General features: G+C 38.8%; 1 protein-coding gene across 1 annotated transcript in view; it reads right to left on the reverse strand.

Moving 5' to 3' along the window:
• Positions 1-4,309: 4,309 nt before the first annotated feature.
• Positions 4,310-19,112, reverse strand: part of ntrk2a (neurotrophic tyrosine kinase, receptor, type 2a) — a 227,657-nt gene continuing 212,854 nt past the window's right edge. Inside the window, exons 16-17 of the mRNA XM_048595207.1 lie at positions 9,361-9,519; positions 4,310-8,345 (exon numbers count right to left, since the gene is read on the reverse strand). Of these exons, the coding sequence (XP_048451164.1) occupies positions 8,160-8,345; positions 9,361-9,519 (345 nt within the window). The 3' untranslated portion in view covers positions 4,310-8,159. The remainder of the gene's footprint in view (positions 8,346-9,360; positions 9,520-19,112) is intronic.

A 19,112-nucleotide genomic window follows, 5' to 3' on the forward strand; every position in this document is an offset into this window, starting at 1 on the left:
TCACTGGCTACTTCAGCGTTTATTCCCCATCCCTTATTGCCAAGAAGCAGTTAAGAATCAACCATAATTGTTGTGGGGTCTGTAGTCACGTGTAGGTCAATCCAGGCAGGATGGCAAATTTCCTTGCCTAAGGGACGTTAGTGAACTGCGTGGGTTTATTGCAAATGGCTGCATGGTTGCCATTTGGCTAGCTTGTGGTTCTAGATATTTTCTTTATTAAATTCAAACATCACCATCTGCCCTAATGGAATTTGTACCTACGTCCCCAGAAACAGTAACCTGGGTTTCTGGATTGCTAGCCCACTCACATTACCCCACCATTCCCTCTTCATCTACCAACATTACTCCTGAGCCCTGGCCTACAGCTTATCCTTGGCAATTATCATGATGCATTGTCTCCCCATCAAAGCCAGGGTGCTGATAACCATTGATAACATACCCCTGCTACAATAACCTGTGCTATTCAATGTATTATTGGTTCCCATCCTAGTATGTTGAGCCACTCCATGTCATAATTTTACCTGCTTTCTATCCCAACATGGTTCCTCAAATCCCCATGATTGACTTCCTCAAAATCCCTACCACAGCTGTAGCCCTTGATAACCCACATGCCTTTCACTGACCAAACCACCCATACTGACTGTTGCCCCCTGGCTACTCCCCCCCTACCCCACTCACATGGAATGACAGCCTTGACTGACGAGTGACCAGATTTCTGACTGATGACTGTGTCGCTCCCAGACTAATTTCCTGTCAATCCCCTTACTGATTGCACACTGATTGTGGTTGGGGCCCTGACTGACAACAGTCCACCTTGCCTTGATGGGACTACTCCCCTTAGACTTTGAGACATGGTCTTAAGCACATGCGTGTAAGCTGTTGCCACATGGTGTAGGTGTGACAGTGATTTAACACAGTGTAGTACAGCCAGACGTCCACTCCCTTGACTGATCACTGTTAACAAGCAACGTTAACAAGATAATAGTTTTGCTGTGTGATAAAAGGCAAAATGAGACAAAAGTATGGTGAGAAAGTAAAGTTCTGAATGAGGCAGAAAAGTGCTGAAAGGCAAGGGAGTGTCATTGTCAAGTAGTTATGACCTAAATGAACACTAAGAATAGATTCACCCTGTCTGATGCATGAACTGGGTGACTCTTACTGTGTGCAAAGTGACCTGATCGCAGCATTACAATGAAAAGTGCTCCAAAGTGCGGCAGTTAAGTGGATAACTGTACTCTAAGTGAGTCAGTGATGTGCAATCGTGCATTGAGGCTTGTCTGTACCTGATGCCAACCTTTTTGACTGCCCATGGATTGTGCTCTGAGGGGTTGGGTACTGCTGTCCAAGATGCAGGCTCCGAGCAGCAAGTGGGGAGCTATAGCCATGAAGTCGCTCTTTAATGTTCTTGTTGGGAATTATTATGGCCCACTTTCTTTCTGCTGGCTGAGAGAATAGCAAACTGCATACAAATGAGGCAAGAATAGGTACTAATGAAATATTAATGCATGAAAATGGGCCTATATCCACTCATCGGTGACAGTCTCATCTTGCCATTGAAACCCTCAGTGGAAAATCAGACATTTTTTGTTTTCATCAAGAATCTCATTTTTCTAATTTTTCAATATGTTTTCAGTGGAGCTGTTAAGACCATATTCTTCAGGGGCTGAGAAAATTCTGCCCAACATTTATGTCCAGGCAGACAGATTCTTGATTTGATATCCCAGCCAAAAAATAACAGCTTTGATTATACAGCATTCCTGCATCACAGTGTCCATACTATCAAACTTTGGAGAAAATTTTGAACTGATAACTTTCTGACTGAGAGCAAAGGATGTTGCCACTGAAACTAGCTGATGAAACTCCTTTACAGGCAATATTTGCCAGTGTTGATTTATTCACATTTAAAAGGTACTGTCATCATAATCCCAGTAGACCATAGGGCTGTTCCCTCATAAAAGAGAGAAGGCTGATGAGAGTCTAACTGAGGGTTACCATCCCTGAGGGAAGATGCAAGAATGAGAATGTGAGGCCTTCATGGTAACCTCAACCCATGCAGGAATTGAACCTGTGCTGCAATGTCATAATGCATTGCAAACCAGCTGTCCAGTCAATTGAGCTAACTGACCCCCTTACTTTTCCCATATAACCAATATCTAATTGATAACATAACTGGCTCTTTAAGCCCACAGTGACTTGCATAATCACATGGACAAGTGCACCAGAAATTTTCTCTGGGGATCTTTTGATCTGCTACTATAAGTGCGGTGGAACCTCAGTATTGATTATTTAGCATTATCTGAGGCTGCACTTTATAATGTGAAAATTATACATGATTGACGCATTAAGACACAGGACTTTAAAATAATTGATTTGTTTTTTTTATAAAAACAAGCAAAAATGCTACAAATAGCCAACAGGACTGTGAACATCTTCAGAGAGAAATAAAACTTAACTCTTTCTTTTAAAAGAAATTCATACATTGGATGTGGGTGGCTAAGCCAGTATTTCTTGGCCTTTTCCAGTTGCCCAGAGGATAGCTAAGAGTAATCTACATTGCTATAGGCCAAACCAGATAAGGACAGCAGATTTCCTTCCATAAAGGACAGTCCTGAATCAGATAAGTTTTTACAATGAGGTTGTTGCTTGCTTGCCAAGCTGACGGGTTATCGTACAGACATTTCGTCACCATGCTAGGTAACATCATCAGTGCGGCCTCCGATGAAGCGTTGTTGTTCTGCTCTGCTATGATCCAGTCTGTTAAGTTGGGTTGTGTCATTTCCAGTTCTATTTTGCATGGGGTCTAATTCCACATGTTTGTTAATTGCATTATGGGTTGAAAACCAGGCCTCTAGGAATTCCCAAGCATGTCTATAGTTGGCTTGAGCTAGGATGGTCATGTTACCCCAGTTAAATTGATGGCCTTCGTTGTCTGAGTGCACTGAGATGAGAGAAAGTTTGTCGTGTTGTTTTGCTGCTAGCTGGTGTGCGTGTATCCTGATGGCTAGTTTCCTCCCGGTCTGGCCAATGTAATGTTTGTTGCAGTCATTGCAAGGTATTTTGTAAACTATGTCGATCCTGCATGTGAAGGGTATGGGGTCATCGGTCCTTGTGAGTGTTTTGTCGTAGTGTGGCTGTAGGTTTCTGTGCTGTCCTGATTCCTAGTGGTCATAGGAATCTCATTGTCAGTTCTGATATGTTCAGAACTCGTCAGGGTAGAATGAATGATCAACAGGGACTTCCAAACCAAAGTATATAGGAAGGCAACCCACACTGACCAAATCCTCAATTTCCACAGCAATCACCCCAACGTCCGCAAACAAAGCTTTGTTAGGACACTATTCAAATGGGCCACAACTCGCTGCAACACACCAGAACTAGGCAGGAAGGAGGAGGAGCACCTACACAAGGTCTTTGTTAACGGATATCCCAACAACTTCATCCACTAGATAGGCAACACCAAGAGGACACAGTACACCCCAATACACTGGCCACACAACCATGTATCAAGAACATATCAGAACTGACAACGAGATTTCTGCAAGCCAATAACCTCATCCACAACCAAAGCCACAAATCTTTGCAAGAACCTTAAAGGTTTTACAAAATTCGACAGTGTTGCACGGTGACCATTCAGCTAGCTTTTTAATCCAGATTTTGTTGAATTCAAATTTCACCCTCTGCTATTGTGGGATTCAAACATATGTTTGATGAGGTCTGGCTGATATCCACAGAACGTTAGGCTGGGATCCTGGATTATTCACCCAGTAACATTACCACAACACTACCGTTTCCCCATAACTTACAGTCAGTGATCTGATGTCAAAAACAAGAGTTTTTAAATAAGCAAAGTACGGCCATGACATAAAGGAGTACAAATTAAAAGCATTAACTCTGTTTCTGTCTCTCCCCATGGATGTTGGGCACCGCTGAGTATTTCGCAGAATTTTCTGCTTTTATTTCAAATTTCCAACATTCATGGTGCTTTGTTCTGGTATGTCATAAATTCAGAGGAACATTTCAAAAACAATAAATGGCACACACGATCTGCCAGTTTGTACACCAGTTTTAATGCCTGGTTGCTGTGTTCACGCCAAGTATATGTTAACAGGTATATTATTTCATCTGCATATCTATATAAACTTTCCTCTAAACATAATTCTATTAAAACAGCACCAAATACATGTTTCTGATGGCAATGTTTATTGTAAGACAGAATTTTTCCATTGAATTTGTTGTATCACAAGAAAGTTTCCATTTCAATTTGAGAAACTGGTCACATTTCAACATACAAATATATAACACAGTTACTTAGGCATCATCTAAAAATCAGCCAAGTGCTACACAGACTATTCAAGAAATAAATGTGTACAACAGACTGGAATGGAAAAAAAGGCAAAGCCTCCAATAAAACAACATCATGAGGCCGATTTGGGCAGCAGGCTGCTCAAAACCGGACATGTTAAACTTTTAAACTGAATTTCATGTAATTAGTGATCCTCCCGGCCCCACAAAATTCCACCTGCCACAGAGCTCCCTTGAGAACTCCTGTCCCTGCTGTCACTCACTATCTGCACTGGCTGAGTGTCATGATGAACCCACTAGTTTTGCAATCTTTGCCGATAATAAAAAAGAGTCAAGGCCCAGGTGTGGGAACTGTCAAGGCTTTGGATCAAATCCATCTAACAAGTGCTGGGCATGTTTCTTCTGGCTTCTGCTCCATGGAATCGGACACATGATGACAATCTTCCCCGCAAATCTTAATTTCAACATCTGTGTAGATTTTTTGTGAAAGACAGAACACAAAAATGTCTTCAATGGGTTTTTTTTAAGAAGACACTGAAAAATATCATTAATCAGAACAAAAGAAGATAGAAAATTATGTTAAATATCAAGATGAATTTAAGAAAAAAAATAATACCAGGTCACAGTTTCAGTTCCAAGAGGTTGGTAAAACTTGTCTTCGTAGATTAGGACACAAAAATCTCTGCCTTCCTAATGCTGTAAAGAAGCGACAGGTAATTTCAAACTGAGGGAGGATTGGCTTATTGACATTATCCTGCCAATCACTACCACTAAGAAATGCATTAAAGCCGCAACATCAAGCAGAAATATCCATCAATCTTCAAATTGTTGAAACTATGCTCATATACATGATAAAAAAAATGAAGCTAACCCACACTGGGACTGTCTTTGGCCTGATTGGAAGCTACTCCCAGTATTGTAAGTGAATGAAATTAGCTGTAGTTCACATATCCTTTGATGTTGCCTGTGCTTTTTCACCCCATCAAAAATCCAATGTGTAAGAAGTCAGTTGCTCATTAACAGATAGAATATAATCACAGCACAAGACTTTTAATCAAGTGTGAATATAGCTAAAGATTTCTCCAGGCTCTGGTGACAGTATTTATTTTAACAGAAGCAGTCCCTCTTTCAGTGCCTTTGTCCAATTGTTGCTAATACATCAATCTCTCTAAAATGTTAAAATTAGTTGATGTCAGGCATGTGTTAGTAATGAACCTAAAGCACTGTTACACATTGGATGCCACACTTCAACATCCACAGAATGCACAAAAACGTTTCATCAAAGTTAGCTCATTTGCTGAGTTATTTTAAACTTGTTATGACGAACATATGCCACATTTTATGGCCACTAAGTATTTTGAAATTTTGTCAGTAAACGTTGAGGCTTTATTCCTCCATTTCAATGTTTACATCCATTGCTTTTTGCAAAAGAACTTGTAAGAGCAGAAAATAATACAGTGTAAGAAAAAAATGTGATTTTATTAGCATAAAAGCTAATATATATTTTTGATTGGCATTAACATTTCAAATGTTCAGAAGTTTTGAACTTCTTAAAGAAATCTTCTTGCTGAGTTCAACTTACAACAAAACTCACTAAATTCTTTATACTCGTTATACATCTGTACTAAGATTTGGATTGATTATAATTCTGTTTGTAAGCGTAAATGTAGATGGAAGGCACATCCTTCAGATCATAGGAACAAAGAATACCGGAACGTATGAATGGGTTGAAGCTGTTCAGTCCTTCAAAGTGGTTCCCCATTCAAATAGAGCATGACCAATAACTATGTTACCTCCATTTATCTGTATTTGTTTCACACCCCTTAACACTGTTGGCTAAAACATCCATTGATCTCAGGTTGCTTGGTGGATCATCCTGTGAATATCTACATTTATCTGTTATGCTACCCTGCATATCAAGGGGATGTAAATGCCTTATTAAATGCTGCTAAACTGTTGTAGCTCTGGCAGTTAAGAATTCAGCTTAATGAATCTGTCAAAATCACAAATGAATAGCAGGACATAACGAAAAGTAACTTGTGCCATTTATAGACAACTCAGAATTTTTTTGCTAATTAACAGACATTTGAACCATTTTAATTAAACAAAACAAGTAAAAGATCTAAGGCTTTAATTAATAACTTACGTAAAAAAATAAAACAATCATTGTCAATGAAACTAAACGTATTAAATTATTAAATATTTGGCCATTACATTTAAAAAGTTGAATGGATACCCTATATAGACCTCCTCAAATTTATGAGAAAACAGGAAAACAGACAAATCCTAAGAACAATCCATGGCTTGTTGCTGAATGCAGTTACAAGTTACAACTGTGCTCCCTCACAGAGGAAGTACATTTTCAAAAGGAGGAAACATTAGGTTTTGACAGATCAGGTGCTTATTTTAGTGTGAATTTGTCAAACAGATATGGCAGCTAACCTAGGATTCCCCAGCATCACAAGATAACTGAGATTTATATGCCAACAAGCTAGACATGAGCCATTGACCATGCGTTTTGTACTGCAATGCATCCATGCTCTGTCTGCCAGAATATTTTTAGAGGAAAAAAAATTAAGCAAGCAAAGGATGCTGAGAATGGAGATACCATAGCAACATAGCTAAGGTTAGGTTTTATGTGATGGCGATCATATCTCAATTATAGGATCACTTCTGTCTACCATAGGGACTTAATTTCACTGTCTCTTTATGGATTATATGATCTTTATAATTTTTGTCCATATTCCTGTATTTCTATCATCCTATCATACTGTTAAAGCATAAGACCATTTCCTGGAAGTAATGGCCTCCAGTAGGGTTTCTAATTAAATATATGTAACACCATTATGGATAACATTCTACATCTAAAAGGTGTACAAGAAATGAGCAATATTTTGTACATACATTATGGTATTAGGATCATGCACAATTATATTTCACTCACATACCTAAGGGAAAGAATGTTTTAGGATAAGTACATTTTCAGATGATTTGCCTAGACAACTACAAGTGCTGTGTTATTAAAGTCAATCACCTTCAGTATTTGACCCTGAAATTAATACTGAACATTACAACACACTCCAGCCTGAAGCTCAGAAAGCCTGTCTGGAGACTGCATTCACATATTTGTTGTTTTGCATTGTTATAGATGCCCAGTTCACAGCAAATTGTTGCATCACGCATACTTCTTTGCGAGACATGTTATCCAATGCAAAAAAAACAGAGAAAGCAAGAAGCCGGGAAAAGTTTCTGTACCATGGGCTTGAATAAAGTGGCTAAATAACAGCATGTATTCGAGGTTAGTTTTAGAGACTCCAGTAGCAAAGTTGAAGCCTATTAAATTATCAGTATGCAGTAAATCATGACATAATGCCTTCCTTTGCTGAATTAAAAATATTTTCCATATACGTAGATATTTCCCTATTTTCAGCTATGTTTTGTTCATGGCCTGTGGAATATATGTAGTTGAATCAGTTGTTTTCTTTGCTGTGTGTTGTAGCTGGGTACTTATGATTCACAGTCATCTGTTCTTCCCTTTTTTCATCCAAATCAAAGGCAAATCACTTAGAATATTTGTAAATTGCAGTGAGAAATTTTGACTGTCTTCAGCAGAATAATCAGTTAGATTAAGGCCTGAGTTTAGGCAGAGTTGCAAATGAGCAAAAGCCAAATTAATTTGAGTGAGAATGATAAAACTCAAAGTCAATAATGCATCTACAGATGGAGAAGTTTTACCATTTTGCCCTTTAAAGCTTCTTCTCATTGCTATTAATACTGTCAGGAATCAGAGCACGTTTCTTCATAATGCAGCAACAATCTCGCACGCACACGCACGCCTACAATTGTGAAAGTGATGCTTAGCCAAGAATATCCAGATAGACTGGGGAGGCTTTTGCCAATGTTTGGAGGAGACTGTGAATTTCCTTGATGTTGAGCCTCATGTGTGGTTCACGCTGCCAGCAACCAAGCATCAGGTCATAGACCTCTTTCGGGCAGGTTCGAGGGCGTTGAAGTACACGTCCTTGTGTGATGCACTCAATAACCTGGTGGAAATATTGGAGAATGTTTGGATTAACAATGACTTTGTCTTCACAATTTGAGTAACCTTTTTGCAACTTTGGATAAATTTGATCCATTTGTTTTCTATTATTGTCTTTTTTACTTCAATGTCAGGCTAGATGTTTTTAGCCAAGATACTAGGCATAATCCTGGTTTGCCTACAATAACCACTTTAGTCAGTCCCCAAGAAGGGCCAGAAAGTATCAACCTCTCCAATTTCCTTTCCCCTAGTGTTTGCTTACTGCCCAGATAGAAGATTGAGCAAACAGTGATTAAACTTGTAATGATCACTCCTCTTTGGCACCATAACACTCAGTTTTCCTGTACTGTCTGTCTTAATTTGTTCACATATCATTCTGTCATCTAATTCTACCCACTCTTAAGTTACACACTCAGATCATTAGATAATTGATCTTATGAACACTGTTCATTGTGTTTACATTTAAAAAGAAAATAAAGAGATAGATTTAAAGCTAAGAAAAAATCTTGAAGATTGCCAACATCATACTTAAAGGAACTGGCAGTCACACTGTTTTCAGAATTACTATCTGTCTTTTCTCTTGTCCTCATTTCTGAGAGTTAGGCCATGGACTGCCATTTGGATTGGTCCAAGGTTATGGGCAATGTGGTGCAGCCATTTGCCACTGCCTTCTGCAGGATGGCTGACCAGAAAATTTACCTGTCTCACACAAATTGCCAGCATTTACAGGCTCCTAGATCACCTGCCTGGCCATGTTATGAATATACTTTCTATGCCTCACAAGTCCTGTCTTGAAACTCAAACCTGAGCTTCTGGCCCAGAGGTAGGATGCTACCACTACACTACAAGATCACCAGCTTTCAATTACTACAAACAATTACTAAATTCTGTATTGTCAGGTAACATATGAATTAAGAAAAATACTGTTCGGTCTCCAAAAACAACTGTACTACTATAGGATGCTGTTGCAAAGAATGGCTGCTACCTTTTGACGAAAGTTCATAAAACCTAACACAAACCTCATTGTTTGATAGCTGGTACCAGGGTTGCTTTCCATAGGTAAAGATTTCCCATAACACCACTCCCAAACTCCACACATCACTTTCAGTGGTGAATCTCCTGTACATAATGCTCTCAGGCGGCATCCAGCGAATAGGAAGCATGGTGTGACCACCAACCTGAAAAAGGAACCAAATGAAATGTCATTCCACCTGAATAAAAATTACAGAAGAGAAATCACTGCATCAGTAGTGAATCGGGCAAAATACAATATACCACCACACTTAAGACATATTATGAATGGGTACGGCACTGAACTGAGACAAAGTTATACAATATTTGTCCGGTTTTAGTCATTAGGACCATGATTCACATATTTTTGTTTAAAAATGTGGTTTATTTTTCTCTACTCTAAACTTAAAAATAAACACAGCTCTTTTTGTTTAAACTGGTTTAGTAATCTGCCTCACTTTTCTTGACATTAATCTCAATTCTCATTTTTTTCCGATCTTGACAGCATATTGTTTTGATAAAGCAATTGGCTCTGGAAAGGCATTTATTTTATCAGTAATTTTTGCTTAATTGTGCAAGCTCTTCTGCATTTCTAGAAATACAAGCTTCTGAAGAATAAGATGGACCAGGATTTTTTTTTTTTTAAATATTGCCTGGATCAAAGGTCGCCCAGCCAAACTACATTTATGGAAATTACCATCTGTCGTCTGTATCTTAGCAACAGCAAGAGAGTGAGTGTAGCTGGATTACTGAAATAGTTCAAAAATTGACATATTTCAGTGGTCTTTTATTGCCTAAATTAGGAGCAGTTTCAATTCTATGAATGTGGAACAAGCATATGCTGTAATTATTTTCTTCCTTATGCCAACTTTCGATTAATATATTGTGTACTGCCCCATGCATTAATGGAAGAAGAATACTCTGAAGCAATATCAAACATTCAGCCTAGCTAAAAATGCTCAGAAATAAATACTCTACGATTTATATACAGGAGCAACATTGAACAAGGAAAATACAAATGTATATTTTTCTTTATTGTTCGTGTTTTATTAATTTATTTTTCCTCATGTTCCTGGTTTCTTGCTAAGTTGGAAGAACACACCAGCCTAGAATCTTCAGAGTTGCTTCTTCTTTGCTTCCAACATTTGACCGAAGTGCAACAGAGATCTCCCACATATGATGCAGAAGGAGGCCATTCGGCCGCTGACCCTCCGAAGAGCATCTTACCCAGCCAAAGCTCCCCACGCTATTCCTGTAATCCCACATTTACCAAGACTATTCCACCATGGAATCCATGGTCACTATGAACAATTTGACATGGCCAATCCACCCAACCTGTATATCTTTGGACTGTGGGAGGAAGGGAAAACTCATGCAGACACGGGGAGAATGTGCAAACTCCATACCAGCTTAAAGCTGGAATTGAACCTGGGTCCCTGGCACTGTGAGGCAGCAGTGCTAACCACTATGTCACTAAGCTGCCCATGCTGCCAAATAGTCCTGCTAACACCCTGCTCATACAACTCAACCTTATGGATAGGCTAACACCCTGCTCATCAAATATACTAGGGTCCCTTTTAATTCTGATGGAATAGGAGTGAAGGAAATCAATTCCAACATGGCAGTCTTGTCTGTGAACTTACACTGGTGCCACAAAGCTTTGCCTTTCCAAAAATACTATTAGTTGAACACTCAAGACAATCTTAGCAGCAACAATGATCCATGGAAATCTACTCCAAATAGGTTGAGTTAAATATAAGCAAGTGTATCTCTTTGATATATGATTACGGCATATATCAGATTAATTTTATATATTTGCACCCCAGGTGCTTTAATTTGTCTACCATTTGCACAAAGTGGAAGTAATGATGTACGATTCAAATCATTTGCTTCATTATACATCAGCTTAAATGTTTGGTTAAAGATGGCTGATGTTCTTTGGCTTGAAGCCCAGCAAACACTCGATTCCAGTGCACAACTCAGAGAAGAAAGCAGCAGAGAACCATGTTGCTAAGATTATGCACAATTTTTGTTGCGCTGGAACTTTTCCAGAAGAAAGATGGAATATTTGTACTGGGAAGAAGTGAGATGTCCCATTGTACATTCATGGGTAAAGATCTGTTTCTGTATGGCAGCTAGGTGTTCTGGACAGCCACCATTATCAATATTACCGTCCTGAGAGATTGGGTTTATGGCCATATTTCCAGGCACAAGGCCTTACTGAGGGGTACTCATGTTCCAAATATATGTTGAGTCCATGGTCATTCTGCAACAATGGATCAAAACTCCAAAATACTGAGAGAGTTTTAGTCGTTAATGCAATAATTTTTTTTAAAAGAAGAGGACTATTAGAGACAAAATAATTGCAGGAGTAAGTTCTGTGGCTTTTTTTGCAAAAAGTTTGTATGGATCCAATGGGATACAACACCTAAAGTGTGAGAGAATTTTCAAACAGAAAGAGAGAGAGAGAGAGACTTCATACAAGAACCTCCTCCACAACAACTTTTCATCCCTACAGATTATGTTGAAACCTTCTCATAGAGTTTGTTTTGTTTTCTTTTGAAGAATACAAATTGAACATTCTGGTCTAGAAGTTTCAACTCTACTGGATTGTGCTAGTGGGCATGAACGCTGTTATGTGTACCAACCTGTCGTCGCATATTTATATGCTGTGAAGGTAATGGTCAAACAACTATCTCCTAGTACATCCTGTGTTACAGCTAGCACCCAGACAAAAGGGGTCTGCACAACACAATGACCCTCTCTTACCCTAAATGCTAGAATTTATTCACAGTTGAAAGGAATCAGAACTACAAAATCTCAACCATTCTGTTAAACTAAGGATTGTGAAACCACTTCAACTGTTAATGACAACATTACTGGTAAAACTTCATTGCAATGGCCACGACATTGTACTATCTGTTCTTCGTGAACAATTCACAGACTGATTGGTATGTCTTATTTTTAATCTTTTATCCTTTTGGATTTGCCTCTTCTTTTTAATCTATATGTTTGTAGTTGCATATTTAATTCCTCTTGCATTCAGTAATTAATAACTCACTTGTTGTTAACCCAGGAAAGCCTGGTTAAATTAGTTCATTTTTAAAACAGAATTTTTCTTGCGAATGGGAGGAAGGTATCCACATGGGAAGGGATCCATTTTTAAATTAATCTTGTTGCTACAAACTGAGGAAGACAAATGAATGAAGATGTGGAGCCAGTTAGTCCCTCATCACCTGGAACCTTAATAAATTGTGTTATCCTGCCTGGAAAGATAACAAATTGGGGACTTGTGCCTGGGGTCTGCGTGTAACAAAATTGAGGTCTTGTCCAGGATCTGAGTCATACAGCATAGAAACAGGCCCTTTGGTCCACCGTTTCTATGTTGACTAACAAATACTAAACTACACTAATCCCATTTACCTGCATTTAGTCCATAGAATATTATTCCCTGGCATTTTAAGTGTACATCCAGATAGATCTTAAATGTTGTGAGAGTACTTGCCTCCATCACCATCTCAGGCATTACTTTCCATGCTTCTACCACCCTCTTGGTTAAAAAATGTTATTTCAGATCGCCTCTAAACTATTTACTCCTCACCTTAAACTTTTGTTTGGTCTTAGACATGCCTCCCATGGGGAAAAGATTCTCATGACCATCCCTGTTTATGTCTCTCATAATTTGGTATACCATAATCAGATCTCCCTCAAGCTCCTCTGCTCTAAAGAAAACAAATCCAGCATATTCAGTATCTCCTCATAACTGAGACTTTTCATCCCAGGGAATCTCCTCTGCAGCCTCTCTAGGGCGGTGATATCCTTTCGATAGTATGGTGACCAGAACTGTATACAGTATTCCATCTGTGGCCTAATCAATGTTTTATAAAGTTGTAACAAGACTACCTTGCTCCTGTATTCTATGCCCTGGCTAAAGAAGGCAAGCATCCCATATGCCTCCTTCACCACCTGTCTGCTTGTGCTGATACCTTCAGGGATCTATGGGCATATGCATCAATATTCATTTGTTTCTCACTACTCCCTTGGGACCAACCATTTACTGTATATATCCTTCCCTTTTTAGATCTCCTAAAATGCATCCCCTCACACTTATCAGAATTAAATTCTATCTGCCATTGCTCAGCCCAATTTACCAGCTGATCAAAATCAGACTGTATCCTGAGACCTACCTCCTCACTATCAACACCACCAATTTTTGTGTCATCGGCAAACTTACTAATTATACCTGGTCACAACAATCAGGTTAAGTGAGGCAGACCTACGGAAAATTATTCTCAATTCTTCAATCATGCTCTCACCCAATATATGCCCATTAAAAAAAAAGGAAAGAAATTAGACCACAGAATTCCTGCATTACATCGCTCTCATATTCATATTGCTTGAAATCAGCCTTAAGATTCCACTGTTACACGGGATATTCTTTTAACATTGCTATTCCAGCATGGGTTTCATGAATTAAATCAGAAGTGCATCTACTGATTGAATAAAGTAAATCGAAATCTTATCTCAGTTTTGATACTGAACTAGAGTTGTCAGTTAATGAAGGAAAAGTTGTGATCATCTATAAACTTGTTTAGCTATGATAGCTATAACATCATTTCATTTTCTATATCATATCCTCCACTTACAGGAAACTTTACTTTAGAATCATAGGGATGTTTCTTTAAATCAAGTAGAAGTGTTTCAAATTGCTTGTACTTCCTCCTTTTGGAGGATGGTCAGCAGCATCCAGCCTTCAGGTGTTAGGTCAGAAATAATGGATTGTCAGGATTCCCATGTTAACTAGAAACTGCTGTATCAATGGTGGGCAAGAGAGAATGATTATTGCAATCTTCTGTCACATGACCGTATTTTTGATGCACCAACAAAAGCCTTTTATCTGGCCCTTAGCTGGAAGTTGAAAAAATCCAATTGAGTAAGCAATCCTAAAATTTGAAACAACCGTCTTCATTTAGTTGTCAAGGACTGAAGTACTTGAGCTAGAGGCAGCTGCTTCAATTTTACATAGCCAAAAAACAAGATGACTGCAGCACTGAGCAAGTGAGAGACTTGTATTTTAATCCAGATAAACAAATATCACAATTTAAACAGATGATATTGCAAGACAATTAAAATTGATTCTTCTTTATCGTCACTATAAGATGACAAAATGTGATATCTCCAATCCTCCTTCATCCTATTGACCAACATTTATGTATGTTCAGGAACTTTATATATAGCAATAGCCTTGAGCCTTCAGAGAGTGATTAATTGTCAAATGGCTCAAGGCTCATTAAAAATTAAAGTCCAGCTCTCCGCACACTTTGTTATTTATATGACAATCTAGTTTCAGCAGTTTTTGCTGCCTTAAATATTAATGACTGTCCTATAATCTCATGGAAATTGTCCTTTTAGCATGAGCCATATCAATAATCTTCATTGTATCATTTCTCTTAACAACCGTCACTACAACCAATGTCACTCTATCATTCTGAAGAAGGGTCACTGGACCCAAAACGTTAATCCTGCTTTCTCTCCTCAGAATCTGCCAGACCTAATGAGGTTTTTCCAGCATTTTCTACTTTTGTTTCACTCTACCCGTCTTTGCTGAGGTGATGACAATAATGTATTTTCTATCAATTGGCCAAAACATATAATTTTGATTCCATTATCCTAGTCAATTTGAGGAGAAAGGGCAATGAGCTCAGTAACTTTGCTGAAGTTTTCAGAGAAGTGTTTTATTGGATTTTGCTAACTTTAGCAGTATCTGTTCTATAGCTTTATTTTGCCGTGGTCTGTGATCCAATACTGGAAGTAGATAGGACTGATGATTGCTGGGTTGCAAATGGCTACAGATTCACTTTGAAGTAGTGCCAGGAAATGATTTGGTTATATCAAGCATATCTAAGATGGCCTGCTGGTGAATGACCGCAGTTTAGCTGATAAGATCAAGTAAATCTCAGCTTTGTTGGGAATGGAACACACGATATGCACTAACTGTCATCATAAGCAATAATCAGGCAATCGCTAAGTTCCTTATTTGCAGAAATTTAATTGAGTTGAGAGAATAAATTTATAGTTAAGGAAACACAGCATATCCAACCTAATTTATCCTTGTTATAAGTAACTGGTTCTGCTCATAATGACTGCAAATGTTTGAGAATTACTCTGAAGCTATACAGGAGTGTCAGATGGTGATGCTGTGGCTGTTTAAATACCACACTGTTCAATGTCAGGTCACTAATGTAATGTCTTGGGAACAAGTTACAGTATCAGTTCCAAGTTTCACACGGTCCATACACTGGCTTTTGCAAGTCACGTCAGACAGCAAAGCTGTTTTAAGGCCACGTTATCAAAAAGAGCACTTTGTAACTGTCTGAACAATACTTCAGCAGTTACCCACAAAACGTGATACTTGAAATGTGTCTTAAAGAGATGAGTACTCAAGGCCATAAAATTTGGGTAAATATAAAGACAAAGGTAGTTACTTTCTCAGCAGGTAAGTCATCCTAAAGGTTTTGTGACACTGTGGATAATGTCATAGCTTGTGTGTCAAAAGTTCCAGATTTGAGTCTCATTTTCAGATCTGACGGTGGTGGATCACACAAACAAACAGATTGATTGTTGGCAGACAAATCTTTCAACACATGTAACAGTAATGGAATAAGAACAAGATAGTCTCCTGGTCAGCCCTGTTCAATGCAGAATGGCACCCCTCAAGCTACAGTTTCTTGCTTCAGGTTAGTGACCTGTTCCAGGAGAAACAGACCTGAGATTACAGACATAAGCAAGTACTTTGTCGCCCTTTTGCATTTCTAGACGTGAGCAGCCTCCAAAGTTCTGCTGCCAGGAATGAAACCATTTCTGCTGAGACTAGTAGTGTTATTGTAGGCGACTAGAATACTGGTAAGAAACTAGATGAAAGCAAATTAAAACAGATTACGCAGATCTACTCCAAAACCTTACAGATTAAAACTAATTTATGCCACTATAGGTCAGTAAATCTCTACCTGGTTGTGTACATGTTCATACTGGTTTTTCTTTCTGCTGCCAGGTCTGAAAGCAGTGGGACTCTGTGCTACATTATCAGCAACAGCCAATTGGTCAGCAGATGTAAGGACTGCCTCTCAGAATTGCTGAACCAATCAGAGGGCCAGTATCTTAGCCACCTTGGCACCTTGGATTCAGGAAATTATCCTTAATTGGTCACCTAACTTTTTTTCTTATTCATTCATGGGATGAGGGTGTCGCTGACCAGGCAGCATTTATTGACAGTGGGCTTATGGTCATCATTAGACTCTTAATTCCAGATATTTTATTGAATTCACATTTCACCATCTGCCTGGCAGGATTCGAACTTTATCTGGGTGTCTGAATTAACAGTCCAGTGATAATACCACTAGGCCATTGCCTCCCCAATTGAGAGCCATTCCACCACCGTTTTTGAGATTTTCTACTTCCAATTCCTGGTTCACCTTTAGAGGGCAGGTAAAATATAGTCCAAACTCTAATTCAGAGCAGGAGCTCTTTATATCAGCAGAGAACACCTCCATCCTCCACCATCACTAATAATAGGGGATCAGAGAGACGCATCTATTGCATTGCTTCTATTTCTGTGGACTATCAGAAGTGCCAGAAAGTAAGATTCCATTGCTGTAAGGCTCTTATAGGTACAGATCATATTTCTGAAACCAGTAAGGAATATAATAATATACTTGCCAAGACTGCCAAACAGCACACTTATCCTTTATTCATTAAAGGGATGTGGGTGTCACGGGCTAGGCAGCATTCATTGCTGGTCTCCAATTGCCCAGAAGGCAGTTCAGAGTCAACCACATTGCTGTTTTTCTGACAATCGACAATTAATTCATCGTCATAGTTAGATTCCTAATTCCAGATATTTTGAATGTAATGATGACAATGAATCCATTGTTGATTGTTGGAAAAACTGACCTTGTTCAATGTCCTTTAGGAAAGGAAACTGCCATCCTTACCTGGTCTGGCCTACATGTGACCCCAGACCCACAGCAATGTGTTTGATTCTGAACTGCCCTCTGGGCAATTAGGGATGGGCAATAAATGCTGCCTAGTCAGCGATGCCCTCATCCTGTTAATGAATAAAGGATAATTTGTGTCCTCAAGCATTTGAATTCATAGCTATGATAATATTGCCCTGAACACAGGTATACAACTGCTGCTGGTATTGGAGGGAAAGGTTAAGTCTATAAAAAGATCACTATGAATCTGACAGCAGACCTAGAAAAAAAAACATATAAATTATGTAAAGGTTAATGGAAAGCATAGGTGATTTGATTCTGCTCAGAGATAGAAAAAAGTCAACCTGCCACTTAATCATAAAGTAGCAAGTGTTATGGCGTACTGTTTATAAGGGTTTTACAAAAAGTACACTTTGCCTCTTGAATACTTACTCTATGATGTTGGGGACAAGACAAAAGTTGTGCACACACAAATATAGAACATTTTGTCTCTCCATGAGTGAACAGCACTCCTTTAGTTAAAGAGATAGATGTGTGCCAACAAAATTGCATATTTGTGGAGGCTCATTTTAAAACAACAGCAAATATACACAACTTTCAGTGTTACTCTTAGGAGCTACATGTTTGTTGTGGAAGTGCACTTCTGAATATTTAGTGCATTTATGGGTATCCTTCATTTCCACAAGTACTGCAATATAAACAAGCGGAGGATAGCCTAAATACTGAAAGTGATCTTCACCAGCAGTTACCACTGGGATGGTGTGAATAGACCACACAGCTGGCTACTCTTACACGAGAGAGGATAGTGAACACTGCCACATGTCGAAGCACAAAAACAACTTAAATAGTGAACGTTTTTCAATGCTTTCGGCAACTTGGGAAATCTCAATTCATGAAACTGCAACAACACATCAGTGATCACTCTCGTGTTGTTATTGTTTTGTTTCTGCTTTAAAATGTGACAGTAGCAGGATCAAATTCAGTTGTTTATCACATCAAATTACCACAGATTCAAGATCAGCTTGTTACCCACTGCTATTAGACTTGTGATGTATTGGAGCTGATCTTTCTCTGCACCTTCTCTGTAACAGTAGCACTATATTCTGCATTCTGTTCTATTACCCTGATGTACTTGTGTAAGGTCTGATTTGTCTGGATAGCACGCAAGACAATACATTTCACTATATGTCACAACTTATGACAATAATAAATCAAATCGAATCAAATCACTGTGTTGTCAGTGCACTGATTTGCTGACCTTATGATTGGCAAGAAGAACTGCATTCTGGTTCCCAAAATCCACACTAGCGCACCTCATATATGCAGTCAAGCCAGGGTGAATAGCACAGATAAAATTAAGCCATTTTCACCTCTGCCCACCTAGCTTCTGCCAGTTCCCACACTTGCTTGCAAATCATGGGCAGCTAGTATAAACCAACAGGCAGCTAACTCTAATAAGGAAGAAAATCTTCAGATGCTTTTAGGAAATGTTGGGTGGAACGTTTAGAGGCAATACTTTATAGCAGGAACTTGTTGGTTCTGAACTTTTGAAATATTTCGTGCTTGATTCTGTAGTTATGGAGACATGTTGACTGCTGTTCCCAGGTACTGTTTCTTTTGTATTCCTGATGCTATATGCATTTTTCTTTGAAGATGCTGCTGCAAACCCGTTACAGTCCCCACCATACCGGAGTAACTGCCTCTAGAATTGGTGAGCGCCAACTGGGAACCAACTACATTGTACTGAATGCCCAGGAACAAGATCA

This window comes from Rhincodon typus, chromosome 3 (genome assembly GCF_021869965.1).
Source record: "Rhincodon typus isolate 14 chromosome 3, sRhiTyp1.1, whole genome shotgun sequence".
Classification (NCBI taxonomy): domain Eukaryota; kingdom Metazoa; phylum Chordata; class Chondrichthyes; order Orectolobiformes; family Rhincodontidae; genus Rhincodon; species Rhincodon typus.